Consider the following 26,796-nt stretch of genomic DNA (forward strand, 5'->3'; position numbering starts at 1 on the left):
TCAAGTGCAAGAGCGACAAAAGTCTATACAAGGAAGCATTTCCTGAAGAACCAAAGCAGAAAAGAATTAGGCTGAACATGGCAAAACAGAAAACTAATTATATCTACATAACAGTGCTGAGATCTGCATACCCTTTTTGGAAAGGCTCCACTGTTTTATCTAAATCCCTGCACCTGACTCCACAGCAACACACATTTTAGAAATGGGTAGGGACAGATAGGCCAACAGCTCCGCTGCATAGTTCTGCAGAAACATTTCAGCTCTAAACTAACAATGATTATCAACTATATGTTGAACCTCTCTAGTCCGGCACTCTTGGGACCGGTGTTGAATGAGAGAATTTGCTGGACCACGGGAGATCAATATTGTCTGGCAGCGTTGCCAACACTTGCACTGCTTACTGGTCTCTTAGAAGACATTTAGGGGTAAATTACAGCTAAATAACAGCACAGAGCATTGAGAGACAGGACTGATGGCTGTAAACTAACTTCACGGGACCATGGGAAACTTGGCCTCATTCATGATAAGTGGTCATCTGCTAACTAAAAGCATGCCAGATTACAAATGTTGCCGGACTAGAGAGGTTAAACCTGCATAAGAGCGACAGAAGTGTCCACTTTCATCTAGCTACTGATATTTTTGAGGGTGGGGAGGAAAGCAGAAGCAGTAGGTGATCAAAATCACAACAACAAAAAGCAATCTTGCACTAGCAGGGGGACAGACTACATGACCTAACTATTCCCCTCCCAACCCACGACTAATTTATATGGTCTTATGAACCAATAATTTTTAACTTGTCTTCAGCATCTGGTTTTCAGTAAGGGCCTCTTTTTACAGAAAGTTTCCAGCTGAGTTTACTGAGGTTAAAAGAAACCAAACTAACCCTAAGCAGCTCCCCCCACATCAGAGTAGGCTTATGGGCTGATTTCCTGAACAGTAAACCCCATGATTATTCAAAATGTGAAATACAACACCACAAGAAGCCTCCTGAGAGTTCTCACAAATGAAGAATAACTATTCATATGACTCAGGCTTGACTATGATGTGACCAGCTTCTGTGATTTAAAGTTATTCAGTTTAAAAGGTCCTCTTTCTCAATGCCTTGTGACATTTTCCACTTAATAAGGATTGCCATATAAGATAAAGGAAAAATTACATTATATGGAAAACACAACTTCCTGAGATATCAAAATAAACCACACTGCCACGTTACTTATATTTATATGTACGGACTTTAATATGGAAAACTGGTCACTTTTCTCATCTGTAATGCTAAAAAGAACTATTTTGTTCAGTCCAGACTGAAGTGCTAATGCAGTGTAAACATTGCTAGTAAACAAGTTTAAAATCTGAGTTCTCATGAATACATAATACATGAAGCATAAAATCAAATACGATTTTAGTACAGACTGTGAAAACTTGTAGGAGGAAAATAAAACATACAGTTACACAGCATGTTACTGCATCTTAAACATGTTACTGCATCTTAAACACATAGCAGCTAACTAGGCAACACTGTAACCACCAAAAGCATAATGCTTACCTATTCTGAAATGATTTGCCAGCAATGTTGTCTCTATAAGAATCAAAGAGAACATGATACTGGTCTCGACTCCACTCCAGGACAACCTACAAAGAAAGAAAACTTGGAGTCACATTCTTTTTAAATTACAGCTATAATTTACTTCTTTTCATTCAACTCCTTTATTATTTTAAGATAGATAGATATGTATGTCAATATACACAAGCTGGAAATTAACCAAAGTAAAAATGTAACATTTAGCCTACAAAGACAGATAAAAATGAAAACCAGGACACACAAAGGGGAAATGCCCATAGACTGTAATTCAACTAGGAGGCCTAAGGATTGCAATACTAGGTCAGACCAACGGTCTATCATTCTAGTCCATTACCCTAGTTCTGACAGTGACAAAAACACAACAGTTGATAACTAAGGAACAACGTGCCAGAAAGGTAAATTTACAGCTAACTCCACCAGTTACAAGTTGGCATTTATTCTGAAGGATAAAAGTTTATATCTCTTCTGAAAAAACATAAATAAATAATCCATGCATCTGACGAATCAGGTTCCAGCCCATGAAATCTTATGCCCAAGTATATTTGTCTGTCTGTAAGATGCCACAGGACTCTTCTGTTTATGTGCAAACAGTCTAACACAGCCAGCTCTCTAATAAATATCTTTTTTCATATTACCGCATGAAACTCTGCCCGCATTAAAGTCTGCAGACATTCCTCTTTTTCCCCTTACTATATTCCTAGATGAATAATATACACCCTTTCTGCCCAATCACATTAACACCACTGAGTGATCACAATATGCTGAAAAGCCCCACTCAGATGCAGGCTAGCATTAGAAGCTGTGTTAGCTGAATCTTAGATGGGGCTTTATTTTTTTCACCATTGTTAAACTGAGTAGAACTAAAAAGACATGCAAAACATGATGGGGTTTTTTGGTCAAATCAGGGTCTTATAGTTTACAGGTACTCTTAGTACTACACTCATCCCTCACTCTACGAGTGCAATTGGTTCCAAAGCTTGCGCTCATAGGTGCAAACTTGTAAGAGGGACACTAAATTCTCATTAAAATACACATAAAAGTCTCTGATTTGTTCTTAGAGCTCAGCGAAGGAGTGGCAGCAAGTGGTGCTGCTTTTGAAAAGTAGGTGACCCTTGGGTTAGGGGGCTGGAAAAGGTTAAAGGCTGGGGGCAGTTTGGGGCCATGAGTAGGAGGGAGGGTTAAAACCTGGTGGCTGATTGGGTCCGTGGGGGGTTCAGACTGCTGAAGGTTGAGTGTGTGGTCCAGCTGGGAGTGGGGTCAGGCTGCGGCAGGTTAGGTCTACCAGGCTGGCAGGGAGGAGAGGAGGGGAGTCAGGCTGCTGAGGGGCTGGCTTAGGTGCAGGCGTGAGGCTGCTGCGGGGCCGGCAGAGGGTGCATCAGGCCGCCGAGGAGCCAGCAAGAGGGGGGAGATCAGGTCACCGCAGGGCCAGCGGGGTGGTGGTGGGGGGGGCACGCGTCAGGCTGGTGTGGGGCCAGCGGGGAGCGTAAGGCTGCAGCAGGGCCAGTCTGCAGGCCTGCACGGGTATTAAGGCTGCTACAGGTTGGGGCCGCGAGGCTGGCAGCAGGGGTCAAGCTGCTGTGGGGCCAAGGGGTGGGGGCAGGCTGCTGCGGGTTGGGGTTGTAAGGCGGGGGGAGGTCAGGCTGCGGGAGGTTGGAACAGCAGGGAGGGGGTAAGGCTCGTATTAGCAGGGGAGGAGTTTACTCGTAGAGTGAACAAAGGTAAGCAAACATGTCCCTCGTTTAAGCACGTACTCGTCAGTAAAGTACTCGTTTAAAGAGGGATGATCGTATTACATTGAACTAAATGCACTGGGATGGAGCGCTGGTGTTCAGAAGCGTTGATTCTTCACACCCGCAAATGGAGTAGTTATGTCCACCTAAGTTGTATGTTTAGACCAAGTCTTACTCCTTTTGGTTATCTTTCCCCCATAAGACACACACTAAAAATATGCTGTTCCTCATAGTGAGCCCATTAATTCAGAGTTCAGGGTGGTAACACCTTCATCCGAATGAAAACAGAATCTAAAGTTTTGCAAGATTCGCTTATTTACTCTTACACAGGACATGCTAAGATTCTAATTCATTTATAAAATCTAAATTTAGTAAACAGAGATCAAATCCAGACTAATACTCAAGCAACTGAAACAGCCAAGAACTAATGCTGTGTTTCTCAGAGTGACTGGTAATTTATATGTTGTGTACCAATCAGCACATTTGCAGCCATATTCACAAGTTATCTGTAATAAAGAAAACCAATCACAATTTTTCAAAATTATGCTAGTTTACTGGTTTACAGACTTCTTAATTAACCCATCTGTTTGTTGTTTTACTTTAAAAAGCTTGTTTTATGTATGAAGTGCAAGCATTCCCCTTCTCCATCACTAAAATTAAGCAAGCAGGCCTGTAGCACCTTAAAGACTAACAATTTTATTAATTAGGTAAAGAGCTTTTGTGAGTAAGTCCCACTTCTTCAGGTAATCTTCAGAAAATCTTGTGGGACTGTGTTTAAAGCCTTACACCAAAACCAATATAAATAACACCTACCACTTTCCTTATCTACTTAGCCCACTATGATGTCAAAGAAGGAATTTATGTTGATTCTGCATGATTTGTTCCTGCCAAATCCATGCTGGCAATTACTTCTAAACACATTCATTCTTAATAATGTGTTCTAGTATATTTCCAAGTACTCAAGTTAGACTGAGTGGTTTATAACTCCCCAAGTCCTCTTTATTCCCCTTTTTAGAGACAGATACTATGTTTGGCCTTCTCCAGCTCGCTGGGACTTCACGCATACTTCAGAAGTTCTTGAAAATAATTGCTAACTGTTCTGAGATTGCTTCAGCTACGTTCCGTAACTACCTCAGTGCAAACTTCAGCAGGCCCTGCCAACTTGAATATACCTGTCAATATTTTTAGCTTATTCTTTCCCTTGTCTGGTTTGTGGTCCTTTCCTCTGTGTTGTCTATGTTAACTGTGTTCAGTATCTGGTCACAATTTACCTATTTAGGGAAAAATTAAGCAAAATGGGCATTAAATACATGCTTGATATCAGTTCTTTTCCCACCTATGCTTTCCTTAGTCATGCTCCCAAAGTATTTTCTTACTGCTTTTTTGCTAGGTGTAACCCATTTTGTGCCTTAGCCTTTCTCATTTTGTCCTTGATAGCTTGGACTAGTCTTTTGTACTTCATCTTACCAATTTGTCCATGTTTCACTTTTCATAGAATACTTTTTTTGAGTTTCAGTTTCATCAAGAGCTCCTGATGGAGCCATGTTGTCCTCTTTTTATTCTTCCTATCAGATCAATTTGCTGTTGAAATTTTAATGCAGTCTCTTTAAGAAACTTCAAACTCTCTTGCAATCCTTTCCCCCTTAGATTTTCTCCCTATGGGACTTCACCTACCAGTCGTCAGGGTTTACTAAATAATTATCACAAAAGGAGATTATTTCCTTCCCCCATGAACATTTACTTTTTATATAACATAATACTTTATGTGAATTATTCACCAGGCTGATTGTCACTTAAATGGTTGCTTTTTCTTTGCATTACAAAAGAAACTACTATATATAAAAAACTATATAACACAGTCACTCTAACTCAGGGACCCATCCATGCAACAAACCTCGTTGCCAGCTCCGCCCACATATCTACACCAGCAGCACCATTTCAGGACCTAACCAGATCAGCCACACCATCGTGGGTTCATTCAGCTGTACATCTACCAATATAATTTATGCCATCACGTGCCAGCAATACCCCTCTGCTATATACATCGGACAAACTGGACAGTATCTACGTAAAAGAATAAACGCACACAAATCAGATATCAGAAATGCAATATACAAAAACCTGTAGGAGAGCACTTCAATCTCCCAGGCCACACAGTAGCAGACTTAAAAGTAGCTATCCTACAGCAAAGAAATTTCAGGACCAGACTCCAAAGAGAAATTTCTGAGCTACAATTCACCTGCAAATTCAACGCCCTCAGCTCAGGTTTAAACAAAGACTGTGAATGGCTGGCTAAATACAAAAGCAGCTTCCCCTCCCTTGGTGTTCACACCTCCAGATCAACTGCTGGTAGTAAGCCTCACCCTTGCTGACTGAGCTAACCTTGTTATCCCCACCCTTGCTCTGGCTTATTTATACCTGGCCCTGCAGATTTCCAAGACCAGCATCTGATGAAGTGAGTCTGTGCTCATGAAAGCTCATGCTCAAAACTTTTCTGTTAGTCTATAAGGTACCACAGGACCCTTCGTTGCTGTTGCTATATAACTTATTTCTCCATGTTAGCATTCACAGAATACACCTTTTTTAAAGCCACCTCCACAATGAGCATCATCATTCACCCACCAAAGTCAACAAGGAGCTTTCTATTGACTTAGATAAGTGCAGAACTGGACCTTACATGGGCCTACCACAAGCACACACAAAAAACATCCACATTCTTCAAAAAAGGCTCTTCGCAACCACAAATATGTGATGCAGTCTCCCACAATATTCTTGCCCTTAAGTTAAGGAAGTATGGATTGGATACATGGACTGTAAAATGGATAGAAAACTGGCTTCACAGACAGGCCCAACGGGTAGTGGTCAATGGGTCAGTGTCTGGTTGGTAGTCGGTTTTAAATGGAGTGTCCCAAGGATCAGTTCTAGGGCCAGTACTGTTCAACATCTTTATTAATGACATGGATGAGGGGATGGATTGCACCCTCAGCAAATGTGCAGATGACAGACACTAAGGTAGGGGAGTCAGGTAGATATATTGGAGGGTAGGGATACAGTCCACAGTGACCTAGACAAATTGGAGGATTGGGACAAAAGAAATGTGATGAGGTTCAACAAGGACAAGTGCAGAGTCCTGCACTTGGGACAGAATAATCCCAAGCACCATTACAGGCTGGGGACCGACTGGCTAAGTAGTAGTGCAGCAGAAAAGGACCTGGAGATTACAGTGAATGAGAGGCCGGATATGTTAAAAGTGTGCCCTTGTAGCCAAGAAAGCTAACTGCATATTGAGGTGCTTTACGAAAAGTATTTCCAGCAGATCTAGAGAAGTTGATATTCCCCTCTGCATGGCTCTGGTGAGTCCTCATCCGGAGTATTGCATCCAGTTCTGGTGTCCCCAGTACAGAAAGGATGTGGACGCATTGGAGAGGGATCAGTGGAGGGCAATGAAAATGATTAGGGGTCTGGAGCACATGACCTATGAGGAGAGACTGAGAGACTTGGGCTTATTTAGTTGGCAGAAGAGAAGACTGGTGGGAGATTTGATAGCAGTCTTCAACTTTCTGAAACGGGGCTCTGAAGAGGATGGAGAGACACTGTTCTCAGTGAAGACAGAACAAGGAGCAACGGTTAGAAGTTACGGAGGTAGAGGTGTAGGTTGGATATTAGGAAAAGCTTTTTCACAGGGAGGGTGGTGAAGGACTGGAATGTGTTAGCAAGAGAGGTGGTGGAATCTCCATCCCTAGAGGTTTTCATGTCCTGGCTTGACATAGTCATGGCTGGGAAGATTTAGATGGGGTTGATCCTGCATTAGGCAGGGGGCTGGACTAGATGACCTCCTGAGGTCCCTTCCAGCCATAAAATTCTAGGATTGCATGTCCATCAATTCTCTTCCTTCTTGCAGAAGGAGACAGACCTTACAACATGAGCATGAATTACTCATTGCTATGTCAATGTGAAGGTAAATAAATTATTATCCAAAAATACAATGTAACAAAATTGTTTTTCATCTAAGTCTCTTTCCTCTTTCTCTGGCAGACATTCTAGCCTCTTCAAAATACCAGAAACTATTTTAACATAGAACTAAGATGGCAAACAATACTCTTCTTACCTGATTAATTCAAACACAACTTACTCTCTGGAATTCTGAGACAATAAAATCTCACTTTGAATTATGAATACAAATTTTGAGAAGGAAGAGGGTTAATTCTGGAAATATGCCCTTTACAATGATTAAATTACAAGGACCTACGTAAGTGTCACCTTACAAAAAACAAGATTTATGAACTTCCCATGCCAACTTCACTAAATGCTAAAGCAATAAAGTTAACAGCAAGACTAGGCACTAAGAGAAATATGGGTGACTTTTTCTTTCACAAACAGTAGTAGATATAAGTATAATGTGTGCCTTGACACAAGGGAAATGGCATTATTCAACCAACTACATAAGGATACCACCACTACAAGCAAATATGCAGTAACTGAAAATACTCTAAATCACAATCTGTGCAATCTGGATCACATTCTGTAAATAAAGAACTAATCACTGTACTGTATGACGGCAGCAATACCACATTTTTAGATAAATACCATATGTTTCATTCCTTCACCCTTTTTTCTATGATCATAGTCCACTACCTGTACTATAGTAATACATAAGTATTCTACATTAGGACCCCACTGTACTAAGTGCCATATCAACAGCTAGAAAGAAACTCTCTACCCCAAAGCTACTATATGAGTAACACAAATACATGTTTATCACATATTCTGTCCACAAAGGGCTTTGAATAAAGCGGAATCACCAAAAGCACCTCAGTCAAAAATTGTTTATAATCAAACTACCATAAATGAAATTCAACAACCACATTCCAACCTAAACATAGGCTACAGTGCTGGTTTTAGATACAAAGAAGTTTTAACTATGCTTTAACAGCACTGGCCTTCAATTCATAGATGGGGTTTGATGCCAACAAGCCAGAGTTTCATATATTGTTGCTACCAGTGTATTGCCACTTTTGAACAGTTTGCCTTATCTACCCATTTTACTGGCAGCACTAATGCCTGCTACAGTGGATTTATAGCAGACAACGCCAATTTTGCTAAACTGCTGGTGCCACTCTGACAACCTACTAGGAGCACACATGTTTCTGTGTGGCATCAATATGAAGTTCTGCAATAGGATAGCAGCCTCCCTCTGTTTTATAATTGGATCACAAGCAACAGCTACAATTGAAGTACAATTGCCCCAGTTCTGATTGCTTATAATCTTCTATATCTTTTTATGCCTGGTCTCTGCCCAATGGCAAATTATTCTGGAAACTTTACTTGAACACAAATAAAGAGAAGAGTCACAAAAATACACTCTTGCATTAAAATATATGTGACTGTTTATGAACAGCTTTACTGCTTAAATGGCTGGGGAGAGGCGAAGTAATGAACTGAAATGTGGCAAGGAGACAAGTAGTGCCTTTGAGTGATCTCATGAAGATCTCTTGTGACTTGAACAAACAATGAAAGAAAAGCACATTTCAGACAGGTGAAATAGATTTTGCATTATTTTTCAGCCTGTTTTACAGTACAGGATGCATCTTTGCAAACCGGCACTCTCCGGTCTGGCAACATCCATCATCCAGAAAGATCACAGATGCTCCTTGACCAGACAGCCCAGAAGCCTAAGGGCAGGAGGGCCAGTCACAACACGGTGGGCAGCCCAGGGCTGAAGCCAGAGCCCTGGGACAACACAGGGTCAAACCAGCAGCCCTGCAGCACGACGCTGAAGCATGGGATCAGAGCGCAAGCCCTGCAGCGCCCCTGTAGCGGCAGGGCTGGCTGAAGTCCCACAGCAGCCCAAGGTTGGGGCTGGAACCCTCCAGCAGTGTGGGGCCAGGACTGAACTGGAGCCCCCGGGAAGGAAGTCAGAGCCTGGGCTACCCAGGACACCAGCAGTAGTTCGGCAAGGAGGCCAGCGGGGGGGCAAGGAAGGAAGTAAGATACCTGCAGGCACTCGGGGATTGGTGGCTGGAGACCTCCTCTGGTCCCACAAATTGTCTCCTTCAAGACCAGTCAGATCCCAACAGTGCTGGACCAGGAGGTGCAATTGGTACAGGTGGTACCTCCCTCACCCGGCAACCTTGGGACCTGAGTGGCCCCGAACAAAGAGATTTGTCAGGTGTGAACCGATGCCCAGGTGCCAGCTAAAGGTCTGGTGGGGCAAAGGGGGTGATGCCACACCAGCAGCTACACTAAGCAGCCAGGGCAGGCTGGGTTCTTTGGTTTGTGTTTAGTTCGGGTACAGCAGCAAGAGGAAAATTACACTTAGAGAGGCTTTAACAGTTACTTTTTATTTATACAAAGATAGAAACAATTTAACGAAGACAAATGATTAAAGTACAAGTTAGTACTCGCAGTTTTTAAAGGGGAAACAACACAATTTAACTTAAGAAAAGTTTTAGACAAACTAGCTAGCTTAAACTAATATAAGTAATGTGTACGCAAGAAAGGCAAGTTGCAGGTGTGATTTTCACCCCTGCCTCTCAGACCTGGTAGAACAAGAGTCCTTCCCTCAATTCCTATAGGAAAGAAGTGTAATACAGGTGTAATTCTTACCCCGGCTTCCTAGATCTAGTGTGACCCAGAATCTTTCTCTCAATCCCTCGGGAAGAAGTAGATACGAACCAGGCGTCCCCAGTCTCGGGAGTTAATTCCAGACCTGGCCAGCAGGTGTAGTTGATTGAAACTCAAAGGGAGGGGGTGTCTGCCAAGCCCCTTTATACTGCTTTTGTCACGTACGCTTCTTCCTGGTCTCAAGTGGCCAATTGGGAGGAATATGTTTTGAACCCCAGGTTTCCCAGGGAAGATGCAAGGCTCAATTCGCACCTGTGAATTGTGGACAATTGGGCACCTTTGGAGGTAATAGGCGGGGTTCCCCGTTCTTCCTGGGGAAGTGACCAAGGCGTGTCAATTACCGAGATCAGCCAGAAGGGCGGCCATTAGCTAGCCCATTCACTGTCTGGTTTGTGTGTATAGTAGAGAGGCTGGGCGAGACAGCACACCTGCGTTCCCAGGACATCAAAGGCTACCTGTCTCCCCTGCTTATTTCTCTCTCTGTCTCTCCCAGTTGGGGGGGGGGAGAAGAAGAAAAGGCCAAATGGGGGGTTCATGTCTGGCTACATTCCACGCCCTTGACACGCCTTATTACGTCCCAGGAAGCAAGGTGGTGGTGATGCCAGCACCTCTTGCCCTCCTTGGAGGAAGCTAAAACCACCCTATTGGCAGGGTCTGATTAGGTAATTTTGGATCAAGGGATTCATTAGGATCACTTGCCAATGCCATATACTGGATTTGTGCAGAGGAGACAGCTGTGCACACAAAATGCCTAACAATACATAGAAGTATACAGCAAGCAATTACAATGAGTAAAATGGTTAATATAGTATTTACAATAGAGTGAAGGAATGGAGTTAATGAAAGTCCTAAGTGTTGGGCTAGCCAATCTAGCCATGAGATTTTCCCATCCTCAGTTACAGCATGTAGTACCTTAATAGCACGCTTTATAGCAAGTACATCTTGTTCAATTTGTCCTGATTTATTTACATAAAAACAGCAAGACTGGTTAATTACTGCACATACTCCCCCTTGTTGGGCTAAAACTGCATCTAAGGCTATTCTGTTTTGTAGGGCATAACGGGCTACTGATTGTATTTGCTCATTAAGCAAGCCTAGGGCATCTGCAGTGAGGTTGAGAGCCTGCTCTATTTGCCCAGATACATTCACTAGTGCCTTTTCCAGCTCAGCTACTCCAAACCAGGGCAGGAATGCACGGGTGAACTGGTGGAAACCTGTAGGACGTTCTGTAAGGGGGTTTGTGGTAAATCTTCTTGGTATTTGGTGCAAGAAACTTCCAAGGTTAGTGACACCTGGAGCCATAATGTGGGGGTGTATAATAAGACCCCCAGGGGCAGCGTGCCCTAGTGAGCAGCGCCCTATCCAGTTTAGTGGTAGATACTTGTAGGCTTGCTGCCCACAGATGAAAAACAGTCCTGGCTCTTTCTTTAGGATAGGGGAATAGGGTCCCTTATACCACCCTGTTCCAGCGGGTCCTTTCTTTGGAACATGGTGGGTAGCACAGTGGCTGTCATTAGCAGTTGTGCAATGCAAGGCAAACAGCAGGTCCTGTATGACTTGGTCTGCAGCAAAAAGGTCTGCTCTGGCACACTGGTTTGAGAGTAGGGTATTACTGGTTACCAGTGTGCGGTTGTATATTTGTCCAGTGGTGGGAATTATGAATAGGGAATGACTGTACCAGGCTTTTCCCTTAGGGTACTGACTAAAGTTTAGGGGAATAACAGCGACATCCCTCTGCAATAATGTGCCAGCGTGGGAGATGTTATATCCCCAGCACCGTAAGGGTTTTTGGGGGGTTGTACTGGGATAGACATCCCAGATTTTTAATTTCTCATTAAAACTTACAATGTGGGTGCACTGCTGATCCCTTAACCACCCGAGGTGGGGTCCTGTGCCATTTTTATTCTCAAAGCAGATGGGGTACACTTCCCTGGAGGTTCCTGTTATATATTCCAAAGGTTGACCCCACAGTGTAGGTCTCCATTGTCCATGCCACCCCCAAGTTCCCTTCCCAGAGTCATTTCAAAAGGTTGTGATCGCTGGGGTTGCTGTCATCAAACCAGGCTGGTCCCCACTGGAAAAAGTCGCTTTTGTTCCACCAGTCATTTAAGTTTAAAGAAACAAATTCAACTCCAAGTCCTGTGGAGGAATTTAGCAGGGTGCACATCCAGCAGTTTGTAGCACCGGCAGCAGAGGCAATGGTTTGGATGGCGTTTTTGAGTGGGTGCTCAGGTGCAGCTGAGATCACAGTGATCAGGAGGAACATTGCGGCTAATTCGGGTGTCATGCTATTGTGTGCGTTGGGATCAGCTCAGGCTGATAAGTGAAGAGCCCTTAAGGTGTATTTGCAAGTCCTGTGTGGGTTGTTGTCTTGTTAACTCTCTTCCTGAAAGAAAGCACAAAGTCAGCAGGTCTTGGATACAATCCAAGCCTCAGAAGTGGTTAGTGGCAGCTTGTGGGGGTTTGCAATAATCCAAACTCCCTTTCCTTTGTACGACTGGAGTATACAAGTGTGTGTGCCCAAGCTGGGGTGCTTAACTACCACAGCATCCCCAGGGGCATATTTGGAGCTTGCTACTGGTGCTGCTGGAGTCAGAGAGGCTTTTCTTGTAGGGGAGAATCCCTTGTTAATTGGGCTACCTGTAGGGGTCTGCCGGTTGTTAAGCCTCTGGACCACAGTATCTAATCTGTCTCCCCAGGTACGGTCTGTAGGCTTCAGGTGGTATTTTAGCAGTCCACTCCATCGCTCAGCTATGCCATTGGACTGAGGTCAGTATGGGAGGTGAAAGGTCCATTGAATTCCATTCTGGAGAGCCCACTCCTGGACAGGCTTGTTTTTAAAGTGTGAGCCATTGTCAGACTGAATTTCCTGGGGTGTTGGGACAAGTGCTATTGGGCGGTTTAGTCCGATAATTGTGGACAGTCCTGTTGCTAAATGAGTAGGGTAAGCAAACCCTATTCCTGAGATGACTTCCACCCGTCAGAATGTATTTCCACCTTTGTCTGGTGCCAGGCAATGGTCCCACATAATCAACCTGCCAGGTTCCCCATAGTGTCTCCCCATCCCTTAGTGTGGCAAACCGTTGTCCCTCAGTGCTATGCCTCCTGGTCTCAGCACATGTAGTGCAGGCTCGTACCAAGTCCCTAGCCTGTTGGTGGGTGAGGGGCCACCCCCTGATATGTGCCTGCCTTACCAGCTCCCCACTTCCTGTGTGTCCCAGAGTTTCATGCAGCCAGATATATAGGCATTCCCAATCCACCTGGGTAACAGAGATCTGAGCTGCTGCATCAGCCAGGTTATTCAGATGTGCAGCTGGAGTGCTAGTCTTTTGGTGGGCTGACACATGTCCTATGCTTATGGGTTGCTGAGTGGCATGATTATAAAGCCATTTCCAGTATTCCAGTGCCCATACAGGCTTTCCTCCTATTTCCCAGTTGTTATTTTTCCAGTTAGTGATCCACTGGGTGGCACCTGCCCATACAGCATATGAATCAGCGTATACAGTGTGAGCACCAGCTTCACAAGCAAGTCTAATTGCTACCAGCTCTGCAAGTTGGGCAGAGCCGTCAATCTCAGCAGTTAAGGGTGTGGTAGAATTGTCTGCTGGGACGGCTGCAGCTTTTCCCTTCCACTTTCCTTTGATTAATTTAGCAATGCCGTCTGTGAACCACACTCCCTCAGGGTGAGATGAGTCAAATGGAGCAGCATCTCGGATAGGAGATGGTTGTGGGGGTAGGTGGTATTCCTCGGGCATGCCCACCTTCCATAAAGATTCCTTAATCATGGTGGGGTTTTGTGTAGTGTCTGCACCACCTACCCTGTGGTGTATGTACAGTGCCCACCTTTGAATTGTCATTCTCTGTGTCACACCTGGTGGTAGCTCCTTTCCTTCCAATATGGGTTTAATAATTGGAAGAGGGGTGTGAATAGTTATGTTTCGAGTTTGAGTCAGTTCCTCAGTTTCCCTTAAAGCTGTGTAGGCTGCCAGGAGCACTTTCTCATATGGAGTGGAATTTGCCTGTGACCCTTGCCATGACTTTGAACCGAATTGAATGTGGCGTCGGGGTGCAGTGTCACTCTCTTGCCATAGGGCATAAGATATTCCTGTGGCTCCTACAGTAAGATACAAATGAAATGGGGCATCAGGGTGGATTGGACCCATGGCTTGATAAGTATGAATTTCACTTATCAATTGCCTTAATGCCTCCTCATGAGCGGAGGTCCATTCCCAAGTGACACTTTTCTTTAACAGATTGTATAGTGGCCAGGCAATTACAGCAAAGCCTGGCACATGTTTTCTCCAAAACCCCAAAGTTCCTAGAATCTGTCTCAGTTGAACCTTATTTTCAGGTGACAGTGCCTGGCTGAGTTCTTTTAAAGTTTCATCAGGCACTGACCTTCTCCCTCCCATCCAGACAGTGCCTAGGAATTTTACCTCCTGGGAGGGACCTTGGCACTTATCTGGAGGTAAATCTAATCCAAGGTTTTCTAGTGCTGTCTTTACCCTGTCCATGGCTTCCTGTACTTTCTCACATGAATCCCCACCAATCAAAATGTCATCAATATACTGTAATATTTGGACATTATGTGGCATGGTCAAACCATCTAGGACTTTTGATAATGCACCGTGGCATATTGTAGGTGAATGTTTGAATCCCTGTGGCATCCTAGTGAAAGTATATTGGACGCCTTGCCAGGTGAAAGCAAATCTGTCCTGATCTGCAGGCTGTAGGGGGACCATGAAAAACATGTCTTTTACATCCAGTACAGCTAGCCACTGTTTGTTCCAGGTTTGTATGTTATTTACAATGTCTACTATACTGGGGACTGCTGCAGTTAGGGGTCCAGTGTTGCTATTCAGTTTGCGGTACTCTACAGTGAGCCAGAACATCAAAGGCTACCTGTGTCCCCTGCTTATTTCTCTCTCTGTCTCTCCCAGTGGGGGGGGGAGAAGAAGAAAAGGCCAAATGGGGGGTTCATGTCTGGCTACATCAGGTGAGCAGATGAGCCACTACCAGCCATGGGGCTGCAGGGGTCCCCAAGTTCAGACAGGGTTCCCACAACTGGGGCTGCTGGCAGGGCTGGGTGCCAGACCCCAGCTCTCCCCTCACCCCTGCCAGCAAGGATCCTGGTGGGGCTCCAGTAGTGGGGCTCCCCACCCTGAAGCTGCCCCTGGCACCATCCAGAATGGGGTGTCAGTGGGGCTTTCTGTGCCAGGCACAGCTGGAGCTCTCTGTTCCAGGTGCTCTCTCCTCCAGCAACATCCACTGTCCTGCGGGACAAGAGTGCCAGATGAGGGAGTTTCAACCTGTATTCTGGACTCCAACAATCGCCATCAAATAAAAATGACAATGAAAAACACAAAAATTTGTTCAGACTTTCACCACTTTGTTTTTCAGTCTGCTCTGGTTCTAAATGAAAACTCAGGACTTGTTTCCACAGTCTCACTTTCTAGACAATGGAGAGTCTCAATAGCCATGGACACCAAAGTTCTGCACTGTATTTTCCCTGTGTGGACAGTGCAGCCACAAACTAAGTGGTTCCTAGTTCACAGTAATGTAATCCTGTTTTAGGACGACTAAATTTAAAAGGTAACTAGTTCGCATTAACATAGTCTTCCTAATACAGAATTACATTAATACATACCATGGAAACCTTTTAGTTCATGCCTGGATAGTTCACTCATGAGGGTTACAGCACAGCACAGTTTAGCGCCCATTATGATCCAGCCCTCTATAATCCAAATCACAGGGAAGAGTAGACAAATACTTGGTTATGCATAAATAGGTGATCAAATGCATTGAATATCTTCCCAAGGCATCCATCATACCAAAGTGGAAGGAGCAATGAGCAACTATGAATCCTGAATGGGCTTAATGAGCTGCTGGCCCTCCTCAACTTCAGTGGGCTGCAGCAGCCTGTGGTTCACTGGGGTTCTACCTGTGGCTCTGCATGCCTCTTGCGCACCCGGGCAGCAGAGCCCTGCACTTACTTGCTCCTCCCCAGCCCACCCAGCACTTTTGGAGGGCGCATATTGCCTGAGTCGTGCTCTGTCTCCACTCCTCTCCCTCAGTTCCAGAGCTGGAACAGCTGCAATCAGCTGATTGACAGCATTCCAGCTCTGGTGGAGAGGGAGAAGAGCAGAGACAGTGTGTAACTCAGGCAATTCCTACACTCCAAAAGTGCTGTGAGGGACAAGACTAAGTGTGGGGCTCCACTGCCTGGGGGTGTGAGGGAGGGGATAGTGAGGGGATCTGCAGGCTGTGGATAGAAGACCCGCGGGCCACATGCAGGCCACAGATTGGCACCACTGAATCAAAAGCTGCATGTCCAACCTCATCTTTGGAATGTCCTTATTTTTCAGTGTAATTCAACTTCAGCATTACTAGAAGTAGCTTATTCTAGTGAAATTTTATTTAAGATTAATGCCTCCATTAATAGAATTAATTTTGTTTAATCTTATAAACTGATGATTAATATATCTAAGTTTATAAATCTCAAATATGTGCCAATTTGAGGGAGATTTTTTATCTTGTATTAGGCATCCACATTGGATTTGTGGTTTCTAACTCCATATCACATGCCAACAAGTATATGTTTTGGTTTATTTTTAGATATGATTTTATCACCAGCAGCACAAAGGACAATATAACATATACATTGCACAATCACTAGTCAGTTTCTGAACACAGGAAAATTAGTGGTAAGATACTGCGGTAAATGGAATGAATGATGAAATAACAGAATCCCCAATATGGGCTCTTGGCAGGCATTTTACAAAAAGGCACACGTACTCTACAAACATTCTGTTTGATAAAATCTGAAGAAATCCTCTCTACAGATACTAAGATACAGTTGAGAAATTGCTAGAGGATTGGGATCTTCAAGATCTATAGAGTATTAGCCGTTTGGAATAGAGTATTTCTATGTTGCATTTGCAGCTCAGTGTTCCCTCTGAGTCCATTGATTTTGACCCTGCAGCTGGCATTTTCAAAACACCTGTGTTTATTTCTTTCTTGACTGTGCTGACCTATTATTGGCTACAGATGTATCAACAAAAGTGTTTACAGCAGCGATAGGCAAACTAGGCTACGGAGGATATGGCTATGTCCTACGCTACAAGATAATATTGATTTTAAGTCAATTAGCCCAATTTTTCCAAGTGTCTGTCTTTATTGTAAATTCCATTAGCTTGATTTATGGAGCACTAAAATCAACATTATATCAAAATCATAAAACTGTAGTAACCTGACGGGTGCAGCGTTCAGTTCAAATTTAAAATTCCAAATGAGGGTAGCGAGGAAGCACCATGCATTTAATTTGAATTTATTAGTCTCCAGAGATGTCCCATATGTACCCCAGTTCTCCACTCTGGCCTCTTCCATCTCCACTGCTCTCAGGTGCAGAGGTCAGAGAATAGGAAAACTATTTCAATTAGGCACCTGGAAGCCCGTGACTGTAGAGTCATGAGAGACTGAAAAATCTTTTTTTTTTTTTTGCTAGTAGCATGGCTGTGGGGTCTATGGTTCTGTGTATACCCCTGCCAGCTGCCTTTTCTTTCCGTGCGGCATGGCACCAGCCGCTGCCCCACTGGTACCATGTGACAGGTAGGCTGTGGGTGGGGGTCATCCTTGTCCAATAGGATGAGGAACTTCTTTTCAGACATTTACATATTGTCCCACCCCCACATCCTCTCTCTTCCCTCCCCTAGAGGCGCCACACATTCTGGAACTTTTCCTTGCGCACATCACATAGCAGATAGTCTGTGGGTGGGGGTTGTGCTTGGATGAGAAACTTCTTTTCAGCCACCTACATTTGTCCTGACCCTCACAGCCCCTCCCTTCCCTCTCCCCAGAGGCGCTACACAGTCTGTAACTTTCTCATGCTCAGCCACATCACGTGACTTGACCCCAAACTAATAAAAGGACGTGCTGCACAAGGTCCAGGCAGCTTGCACATGGTCAGGGTCACGATTTTCAGGTGCTGGCTGTAGTCTAGGGTCTTTTAAACACCTGGGGAATGTCTCCCTCCACGGTCACGATTTTCGTGGCTGGCTGTTTTCTGCGGTCTTTCAGCCACTTGGGAAGTCCCTCACAGCTATCACAATTTTCAGGTGCTGGTATAGCCTGGGGTCTTTTAGTCGCCCAGGGGAAGTCTCCCTCAGCAGTCATGATTTTCGGGCGCTGGCTGTAGCCAGGGGTCTTTTAGCCATCCTGAGCTGTACCTGTTTCAATGAAGGCAATGTACTAGCTATACAACTACCACAGTTCTCAAAGTAAGGCTTGCAGTGAGAAATATTCTTGTTCTGAGGGTCTTTTTTGGCAGGTCCAAACCTGGCTATAGCCTGGGGTCTTTTAGCTGCCTGAGGGATGTCTCCCTTAGCAGTCACAATTTTTGGGGCTGGCTATCGCTTACGGTCTTTTAGCCGCCCCGAGGCATAATTGTTTCAATGACTCATTCAAGTTCCAGTGTAGCACCCATGTCTATTTAAACATATTCTTCTTCTCAGGGTCTTTTTTGGCAGAAGGCCTAAATCCAGATTCAGGTTCAGACATAATCAAAGGGTCTCCCTGGGCAGTCATGATTTTTGGGGCTGGCTATAGTCTGCCGTCTGTTAGCCACCCTGAGCTATTACTGTTTCAATGATTCATTCAAGTTTCAGTGTAGCATCCCTGTTTACTTAGGGTCTTTTTTTCCAGGAGGCCTAAATCCAGATCCAGGTCTAAACACAATCAAAGCCTAGGCACACAGCTAATAAGCACCTGTGTCTACTTAAACATATTCTTCTCAAGGGTCTTCTTTTCCAGGAGGTCTCAATCCAGATCCAAGCCTACAAAGACCCAGTGCTTTGCATCCCATTTTCAAAAACTTGTCGGTTGGGACAAGTTTACTACTCCTCTCCTCCCCTCAATTATAAAATTATCTCTCTTATAAAGGCAAGTGAGACCCCCATCTGGAAAAAAGGACGTTTGTTTAACACAGCAGGGGAAAGAGGGGAATGAAATGTGGGAAGATGTCATCAGATAACCACATCTACTTGCGGGATATTTTTTCCCATGCTGCACCAGTGAAAATAGCTAGAATGCTACGGGGCTCAGGGAACTGTGGGATAGCTTGCCACAATATACCACTGCAGCACTCAATTTCAGCTACTTGTTGCTGCCACAAACAAGTCACTTTTGTGGGGAGCATGTGGGAAGGTGAGGATACTCAAAATCAAATGGATAAAACCCAGCATTAAGAAATCGATTTTAATACACATTTGATTTTATCTCATAGCATAGACACAGCCCATGTCTACACTAGGAAATAAAGCTGAATTTATTGAAGTTGACTTTATACCACTAGATTTTATAAAGCCAATGGTGAGTGCCCCCACGTTCAGAAAATCAACATAGTGTGTCCCCATTATCTTTGCTAAGTCTGACTGTGTCAACAGTGCACTGTGAGTGCCTGTCCCACCGTTCCTGCACCCTCATTGCATTCTGGGTTTCTGTGCCAGTGCGTTATGAGAAAAAAATGTGCCACAAGTAGTTGTGGGTGTCTGATATCATCCCAGAGCATACTGCCCTCACTCCTCGCTCCCGTTGAAAACTGACAAATACATTTTCATGCCACGTTTCTATACCCTGCCCTGTCACATACCATTACAAGGCTAGCAGACCAGTCCTGAGAAATGTAAAAGGCAGAAATAAAAATCTGAAAAGTTCCAATTTGGAGCTATTGGAAAGTTGATTTTTAGAATTTCTGACATGTTTCATTTAGATAGTGTTATTTTGATTCATTTCATTTTGACCCAGCAGTTGTGTGGTGGGGAGGGTGTCAAGCTGGAGAGCTGATTCCTGCTTAGTTTCCCACTTCCTGTTCACCTGGAGAGCAGCAGAGGTGAAAGCAATGGCCAGACTGGACATACTGGGGACAATGTGTGAGCCTTCTGAACCGAAGTAAATAGTACTGTGTCTACACTAGCATTAAGTCAACCTTGTAAATTTGAATTTGATGTTACTCCTCGTGAAAAGGCTGGAGTAGAAAAGTCGACCTTAGGACCTCTTAAAATTCACCTAACGATATTTGTAGTGAAGATAGGTACATTATAAAATTAACCTAACTCACTTAAAATAGACTTTGCACTGTAGTGTAGACATAACCTCAGAGCTTCATGAGTGCCTGTCTTTTATTTCAATGGGTCGCAAGATTGTTGTAAACAAGTAACCAACATAACTGAACCATAGCAGTGCTTTCACTGGATGCAGAGGGAGGTCCATGGCTCTTACAGTCAATATTCTGTGCAATCAGCATGCACTTCATGTGCCCTTGCTTCACATGCATGTCACTTTAATAATACCCGTGGGGGGGGGGAAGTATGCAAATTGGAGCCAACAAAATCTGGCAACTTTGTGCATGAGCAACAATAAACCACATGTCTTGTGGACCCCACACATAGAACCCAATATGCAACCCATGAGCCTTAGATTGCCCGTCACTGGCTTAGGGCATCTGTGCATTAATGTGCAACTGATTCCAAGGGTCAATCCATTTGTTACGGAAAAATTAAGTGGCATGTTATTTTCTGAATATACTAAAAACAGGAAGAGCATGCCAGTCAAAATACTGATGATACTGCTGAGCAGCAGGAGGTTGGAAATACTGCAGTTAGCTCTCCAGGCTGCAGGAGGAGAGAACTCTGACTCTCCCTATTTTGGCAACACTTGGTCATTCAAAATCAGCATAAACAGAGCTTTAAAGAAAATTTGGATCATCCTAGCCTGATTAAAAAAAACAGTGATAAGAAGTCATCTGATGAGGAATGTGACAAATTATGTAAAGAAAGAAACAAAGGCTTTTGATAAAGTGTAGATTGTACCCAGTCCCCTGACCGCCCAGGTCTGCTGAGACCATTTGGAAGTGAAAGGCCTTTTTCTTGACATTTAAAATCCACATTGTAATTCCTAAATGGACCAAAAGAAGAATATATGAGTTCCCTCTGCTCTTCTGCAAAACAAAATTGCATATGCTACTTGATTATAAATCTGTTTCAATTTTCAAAAATCACTACTACTTCACCTTAAAATACTAAACTGCAATACAAATTGCTTTCATGCTGCAGGAGTACTAATCAAATTGAGGTGCAGTCAACAAATGCTAATCACATGAAAAATCTAAGTTTTGGCATCTGTTGGGTTGGGGTTTCTTAAACATGTGATCCTTTTGCAAGCTCACGAGTCAACAAGAAATCACACCTCACACAGATAAACTATTCACTTCATACTGTCAGCAATATCACTTCATTATCATACATCTTTTCCTTCATCTTGGTATCAAAATAGAAATTTCATAGCAAGTAAGTTGGCTTACAAAACAAGCAGTATAGAGCAAGATTGTAAGACCAGGGTTCCATTCCCTAACTTTTCACCAATCTACTGTCTGATCTTGGTCAAGATACTTCATTCATTCCTCTATATCTCTGTCACCCTTCCCCCACCCCCATTTCTCATCTGTTTACAGTGTAAGCTCTTTGAGCAAAGATGCCCTTCACTGCACTGGAAAAGATGTGTGTTTTTAACATACTAGCTGTTTTGATGCATGTGAAGATCTGTATGTAGACTAGACAACTGTATTTTGACATGTTAACTGATGCAGATGAACCCTGAGACTTAAACATATGAACCAACTTTAAGAAAATCTCTAGTGAACACAAGTTGTGTTTGTACAGGCTGAACCTCTCCAATCCAAAAAACTCTCATTGAGCAACATCCGTAATCTGGCATGATTTTAGTTAGTCGGACAGACATTTACCATGGTTGTAGCCACGCTTCCTGTGGTCCCACAGACTGCGTCTCGATTGTAAAGAACCGTTGGCAAAAGATACGCAAATTGCACAACGTACTTGCATATCTTTTGCCAACAGTTCTGTCAGGAGAGGCTTTTCCCACATTTGGCCTATCCACACAGGGCCAAATGTCGGGAAGAAACCCTCTGTCGAGATATCCCTTCTTCTTCGTGGAATGAGGTGTACAGGGATGTTGACAGAATGCCCCCAACCAGCAGGTCTCTCCCAAGAGATCTGAAGTTTGGATGTGTGCTCTGTTGACATAACTTCTGTTGACAGAAATCTGCAGTCTAAATGAGTGGTTCCCAAACTTTTTTGGCATCACACCCCCTTTTGATTTTTGAGAAACCCTCAGGCCCCTCCCCACACACACCTCTTTTTTCACAGAATCATAGGACTGGAAGGGACCTCAGGAGGTCATCTAGTCCAGCCCCCTGCTTCAAGCAGGATGTACCCCCACTAAGTCATCACAGCCAGGACCTTGTCAAGCCAGGACTTAAAAGCCTCAAGGATGGAGAACCCACCACCTCTCTAGGCAACTCATTCCAATGCTTCACCACCCTCCTTATGAAGTAGTTTTTTCTAATATCCACCCTACACCTCTCCCTCTTCAACTTCAGACCATTACTCCTTGTTCTGCCATCTGACACCATTGAGAACAGTTTCTCACCCTCCTCTTTAGAGCTCCTCCTCAATCTACTCTTCTGTAAACTAAACAAGCCCAAATCCCCCAGCCTATCCTCACAGGTCTTGTGCTCCAGCCCCTTAATCATTTTTGTTGCCATTGTTTTTTTTTTACCATGGGCCAGCCACCTGTGAGCTGCCTCCCTGAGCACCTCCCATCTCCCAAAGCCAGGCACCACCAGCCCCTCATCTAACCCCATCTTCCTCCTCGGCCACATCACACACTCACTCACCTTTTCAGGAGGCAGCTGGCTCCACATGGGTGTTTGCTGGCTGCCTGCTTTTTACAGAGGCTGCGCCAGGTCACCCATGTGAAGGTGGCAGGGGCTGAGAGCCGGAAGCAAGGGCTGGCTTTTTCTTCGGGGGGGCGGGGCTGGGTTGCCTCGTGCTCCCCCTGGAATTTCTTCACACACACCCCAGTTTGGGAAGCCATGGTCTAGACATAACCATGGAGTTTGCTTACAGCCACCAGTCCTGGCTCTCAGTGTTTTGTGCTGTTATTCAGCTACAATTCAGCAATAACAGCTTCTAAGAGCCCAGTAAGCAGTGCAAGTGTTGGTAATCTTGCTAGACGATATTGACCGCTTGTGGTTTGGCAAAATCTCTCATTTGGCACCAGTCAGGTACTGATGGTGCCGGACTAGAGAAATACAACCTGTAGCATGTTTAGTAAACAGGACAAGGATCTCAGCTGAGGCCTGTAGACTGTATTGAAATACGTTCAATAACAAATTATTGATGCTGTGCTTAGAGATATTTTCTGTTTACCATATTTAAAAAAACAGTCTTACATACAAACTGGTAGTAAAAGAAAGAATTTAAAACTAAGCTGCCCGAGTCCACTTTCCAAAATAAAAGTTATCTTGCAAGGAGTTTTACATAAATATGATCATAATCTACCTTAATTTATATGTGCAATAACATGATATTAATATGTACCATGGATACAACTAGGGACATAACCTGGCCGTACAAAGAAAGTAAAACATCAAAAATAGAAGTAAATACGATCATATTGAGTAGTTCTCCACAACTGAAGGGTTATTTGACAATTCCTCAGTCCCTGCCTTGTGATAAGATAAAGGGGATCCAATCTGTATTATACACAAATCCCTGTACTCTGAATATACATCACAATTCCACATGCTGTTCCCCACAGTAAATATGGCTGTCTCAGCAAGCAAGAGGAAACCAGAAATATTTCAGAGGAAGAGAGTGAGAATTGCTTACAAGAAAAGCAGCATTTGGTAGAATTATAAGTTCAAGAGATCAAAACAGAGCATCTGTCGGTGGAAATACTACAAGGTTTAAAACATGGGCACTGGACAGGAGTGGAACAAGAGAAGTGCTGATTTTTGCTGGGCTAGAGAGAAGACCTGTGTGCAAGTACATTCAAGGGCACTGAAGAGATGTGTTGCAAACTTCAGCAGAAGGCCAGGCTGTATGGTAACAGTAGCACTTTTCAGGTGCAACAGATAGCCACTGAATTTTGATTCTGAAGGGGGTTCTATGATGCTACTACCCAGACTCTGAAGAAAATGTTGCATGCCAGGGAACTGCCAGTGCACTGGGCAGGGGGGACACAGGGAGGAAAGCCACAGAGGGGAGCAGTAGTCAGAAGGGAGGCCAAGCGCTGGAGAAGGGTATTATGGCAACAAGTTATAGCAGGGATTGGGGCGAGGGTGTTTCCGCATAAGCAAAGAGAACCCACCATACTGGAACAGACGCTTTGGAAGCACAGGGCATGACAGTGGAGACAGGGCATTGTGTTACAGTCACTGCTAGAAGGTGTGAGGGGGTAGGGGGCTCTGCAGAAGATGGGTGCTGCGGGGGGGGGAGTGCAGGGTGCGCACGAGGGTGGGTGCTGCGGGGGGAGGGGAGAACCGCGCGGTAGGGTGATGGGGGGAGTAGCGCGCGCGGACGTGGGGGAGGGGCCAGCGCAGCGCGCACCGGCCGTTACTGACCTCTCCGAACTGCAGGGCGGAGACGAGGACGAGCACCAGGCCCCCGAGGCAGAGGCAGGGCCCATACCTGTGCGACAGGCAGGTGTAGGTCTGTCTCTGCAGGAGCTTCAGCAGCATGGCCCGCCGGCCACCATCACCCTGCGCCGCCGGGACGGGACGGGGCGGGCCGGGTCCCCGCTGCTGCCTGCCAGCGCCACCCACCGCCTCCGCCTCCGCCTCCCGCCCCGCTCATCGCCGCCGTCGCCGCTTCCGGGTGCAGCGGCAGCCTCGCGAGACTCGCCTGCGCCACCTAGCGGGGCCGGCGCTCAGCGCCTGGGCCGCACCCTGCCCCCACCTCCTCCGATTGCGGCGGGGCCTTAATCGTGGCCGCCCTTGCGCCGCTTCCAGCATTGCGGGGTGTCTCGTCTCCTAGAGCCCGCCTCGAGCCTCAGCCGACCCAAGGCCTCTGGTCGGCAGCACTTCTCCCCCCTCCCCGCCACACTCTGCAAGTCCAGTTAGATGCCCCCCACCCATGTCATTTGTGACAGTTCACTGGGTTGGAGTGCAGGAGTTGGTGATTTTTTAAAGGCACGGGGTTTTCGTAGGCCCGGGGTCTGCAACCTGCAACTCCGGAGCCAGGTGCGGCTTCTTTGTGGCTCCTGACGGTATAATTGCAAAGTAACCCTCCCCGCCCTGCCACCAAAAAAAACCCACCTGAATATTTTAGATAAATGGTGAAGGTCTAGAAGCCCAAAAATGAACAACTCATGTTTAAATAGCAAAGGATAAGTGATCTCAAAGTGTTGGATAACTCCCCCAGTGCCCCCCAGGGAGAGAGAAGGTTGGGGTATTATAAACAGGCCCATAAAGTGTAAGGTAATACAACATGTGAAAAGTTTGTGAGCCTCCTGCTGTAAACATGTATCACGTTACAAATCGTGTGTGTGCACTTCTTAAAATAGGGGTCACAAAACGTCTGGTTTGGTGTTAGTTATTAAGGACCATCTCATATTCATGTGCATTGTGGCTCTTGAATTATTGAGTGTTTTACCAAATTGGAAAAAATGGCTCTTCCAGCTATTACGGTTGCCAACTCTATCATAGGGAATCACTCCAAGGCTACGTCAACACAGCAGCGTTATTTCCAAATAAGCCATTCCAGAATAGCTATCCAAAATAACTTATTTCAAAATAACACAGCTACATACAAGAGCGACATCCACACTCCACAAAAGAAGCCTTTCTGGAAAATCTCTTCCAAAAGAACTTTTTTCAAAAGAATACAGCCACACACAAAAAAGCGGATCAAAAGAGCGATCTGCTCTTTTGAAAGAGAGCATCCACACAGCCCCCACTCTTTCAAAAGAACAGGCCAGGGACAGAAAAATCAGGTCCCATGGGGACTGCTCTTTCAAAAACAGGACCCATGGGGTGTATACACACACATTTTCTTTTGAAAGAAGATTTCGAAAGAAGGCGTTCTTTCCGAAACGGGAGTGGAAGAACGCTTTCGAAAGGAGTGCTGGATTTTTTCAATTTACTTTTGAAAGAATGCTTTTTGTCTGTAGACACCCTGTAGGATATGTCAAAAGAACCCCCTCTTTCAAGAAATATTTCTAGTACAGATACAGGTAGGAATGCATTTTGAAATAGTATGTCTGAATACATAGGCTAGGGCCACAATGTATCCCTCTGTCAAACTAACCCATGCAAATTGCCTAAATTATTTTGAGGTAACTTATTTCAAACTCAAAATTTTAAATAAGTGCCTATTTTGAACTTCCCACTGTGTCTCTTACAACAAGAGCTGCATCTACACGTGCACGCTACTTCGAAGTAGCGGCACTAACTTCGAAATAGTGCCCGTCACGTCTACACGCGTCGGGCGCTATTTCGAAGTTGAAATCGACGTTAGGCGGCGAGACGTCGAAGTCGCTAACCCCATGAGGGGATGGGAATAGCGCCCTACTTCGACGTTCAACATCGAAGTAGGGACGTGTAGACGATCCGCGTCCCGCAACATCGAAATAGCGGGGTCCTCCATGGCGGCCATCAGCTGGGGGGTTGAGAGATACTCTCTCTCCAGCCCTTGCGGGGCTCTGTGGTCACCGTGGGCAGCAGCCCTTAGCCCAGGGCTTCTGGCTGCTGCTGCTGCAGCTGGGGGTCCGTGCTGCATATACAGGGTCTGCAACTAGTTGTTGGCTCTGTGTATCTTGCACTGTTTAATGAAAGTGTGTCTGGGAGGGGCCCTTTAAGGGAGCGACTTGATAGGAAAACCCCACAAGAGTTGAACCCGGCCCTTCTGGCAGGCATCTGGCGTTAACAGAAGGGTTACTTTGCTTCATAGTCATAACCCAAGTGATGCCAATAGTCAGAGCCAGCCCAAGTATTTTTGGTGACCCCTG

The 26,796-nt window shown here is 45.0% G+C and overlaps 1 protein-coding gene across 1 annotated transcript in view; it reads right to left on the reverse strand.

Annotated features, from left to right (window-relative positions):
- The window catches only part of GNPTAB (N-acetylglucosamine-1-phosphate transferase subunits alpha and beta), a 93,228-nt gene extending 68,633 nt beyond the window's left edge, over nucleotides 1-24,595 (reverse strand). Inside the window, exons 1-2 of the mRNA XM_075007586.1 lie at nucleotides 24,413-24,595; nucleotides 1,544-1,629 (exon numbers count right to left, since the gene is read on the reverse strand). Coding sequence (XP_074863687.1) covers nucleotides 1,544-1,629; nucleotides 24,413-24,529 — 203 coding nt within the window. The 5' untranslated portion in view covers nucleotides 24,530-24,595. The remainder of the gene's footprint in view (nucleotides 1-1,543; nucleotides 1,630-24,412) is intronic.
- Between the last annotated feature and the right edge of the window lie 2,201 nt (nucleotides 24,596-26,796).

Source organism: Carettochelys insculpta, chromosome 1 (genome assembly GCF_033958435.1).
Source record: "Carettochelys insculpta isolate YL-2023 chromosome 1, ASM3395843v1, whole genome shotgun sequence".
NCBI lineage: Eukaryota > Metazoa > Chordata > Testudines > Carettochelyidae > Carettochelys > Carettochelys insculpta.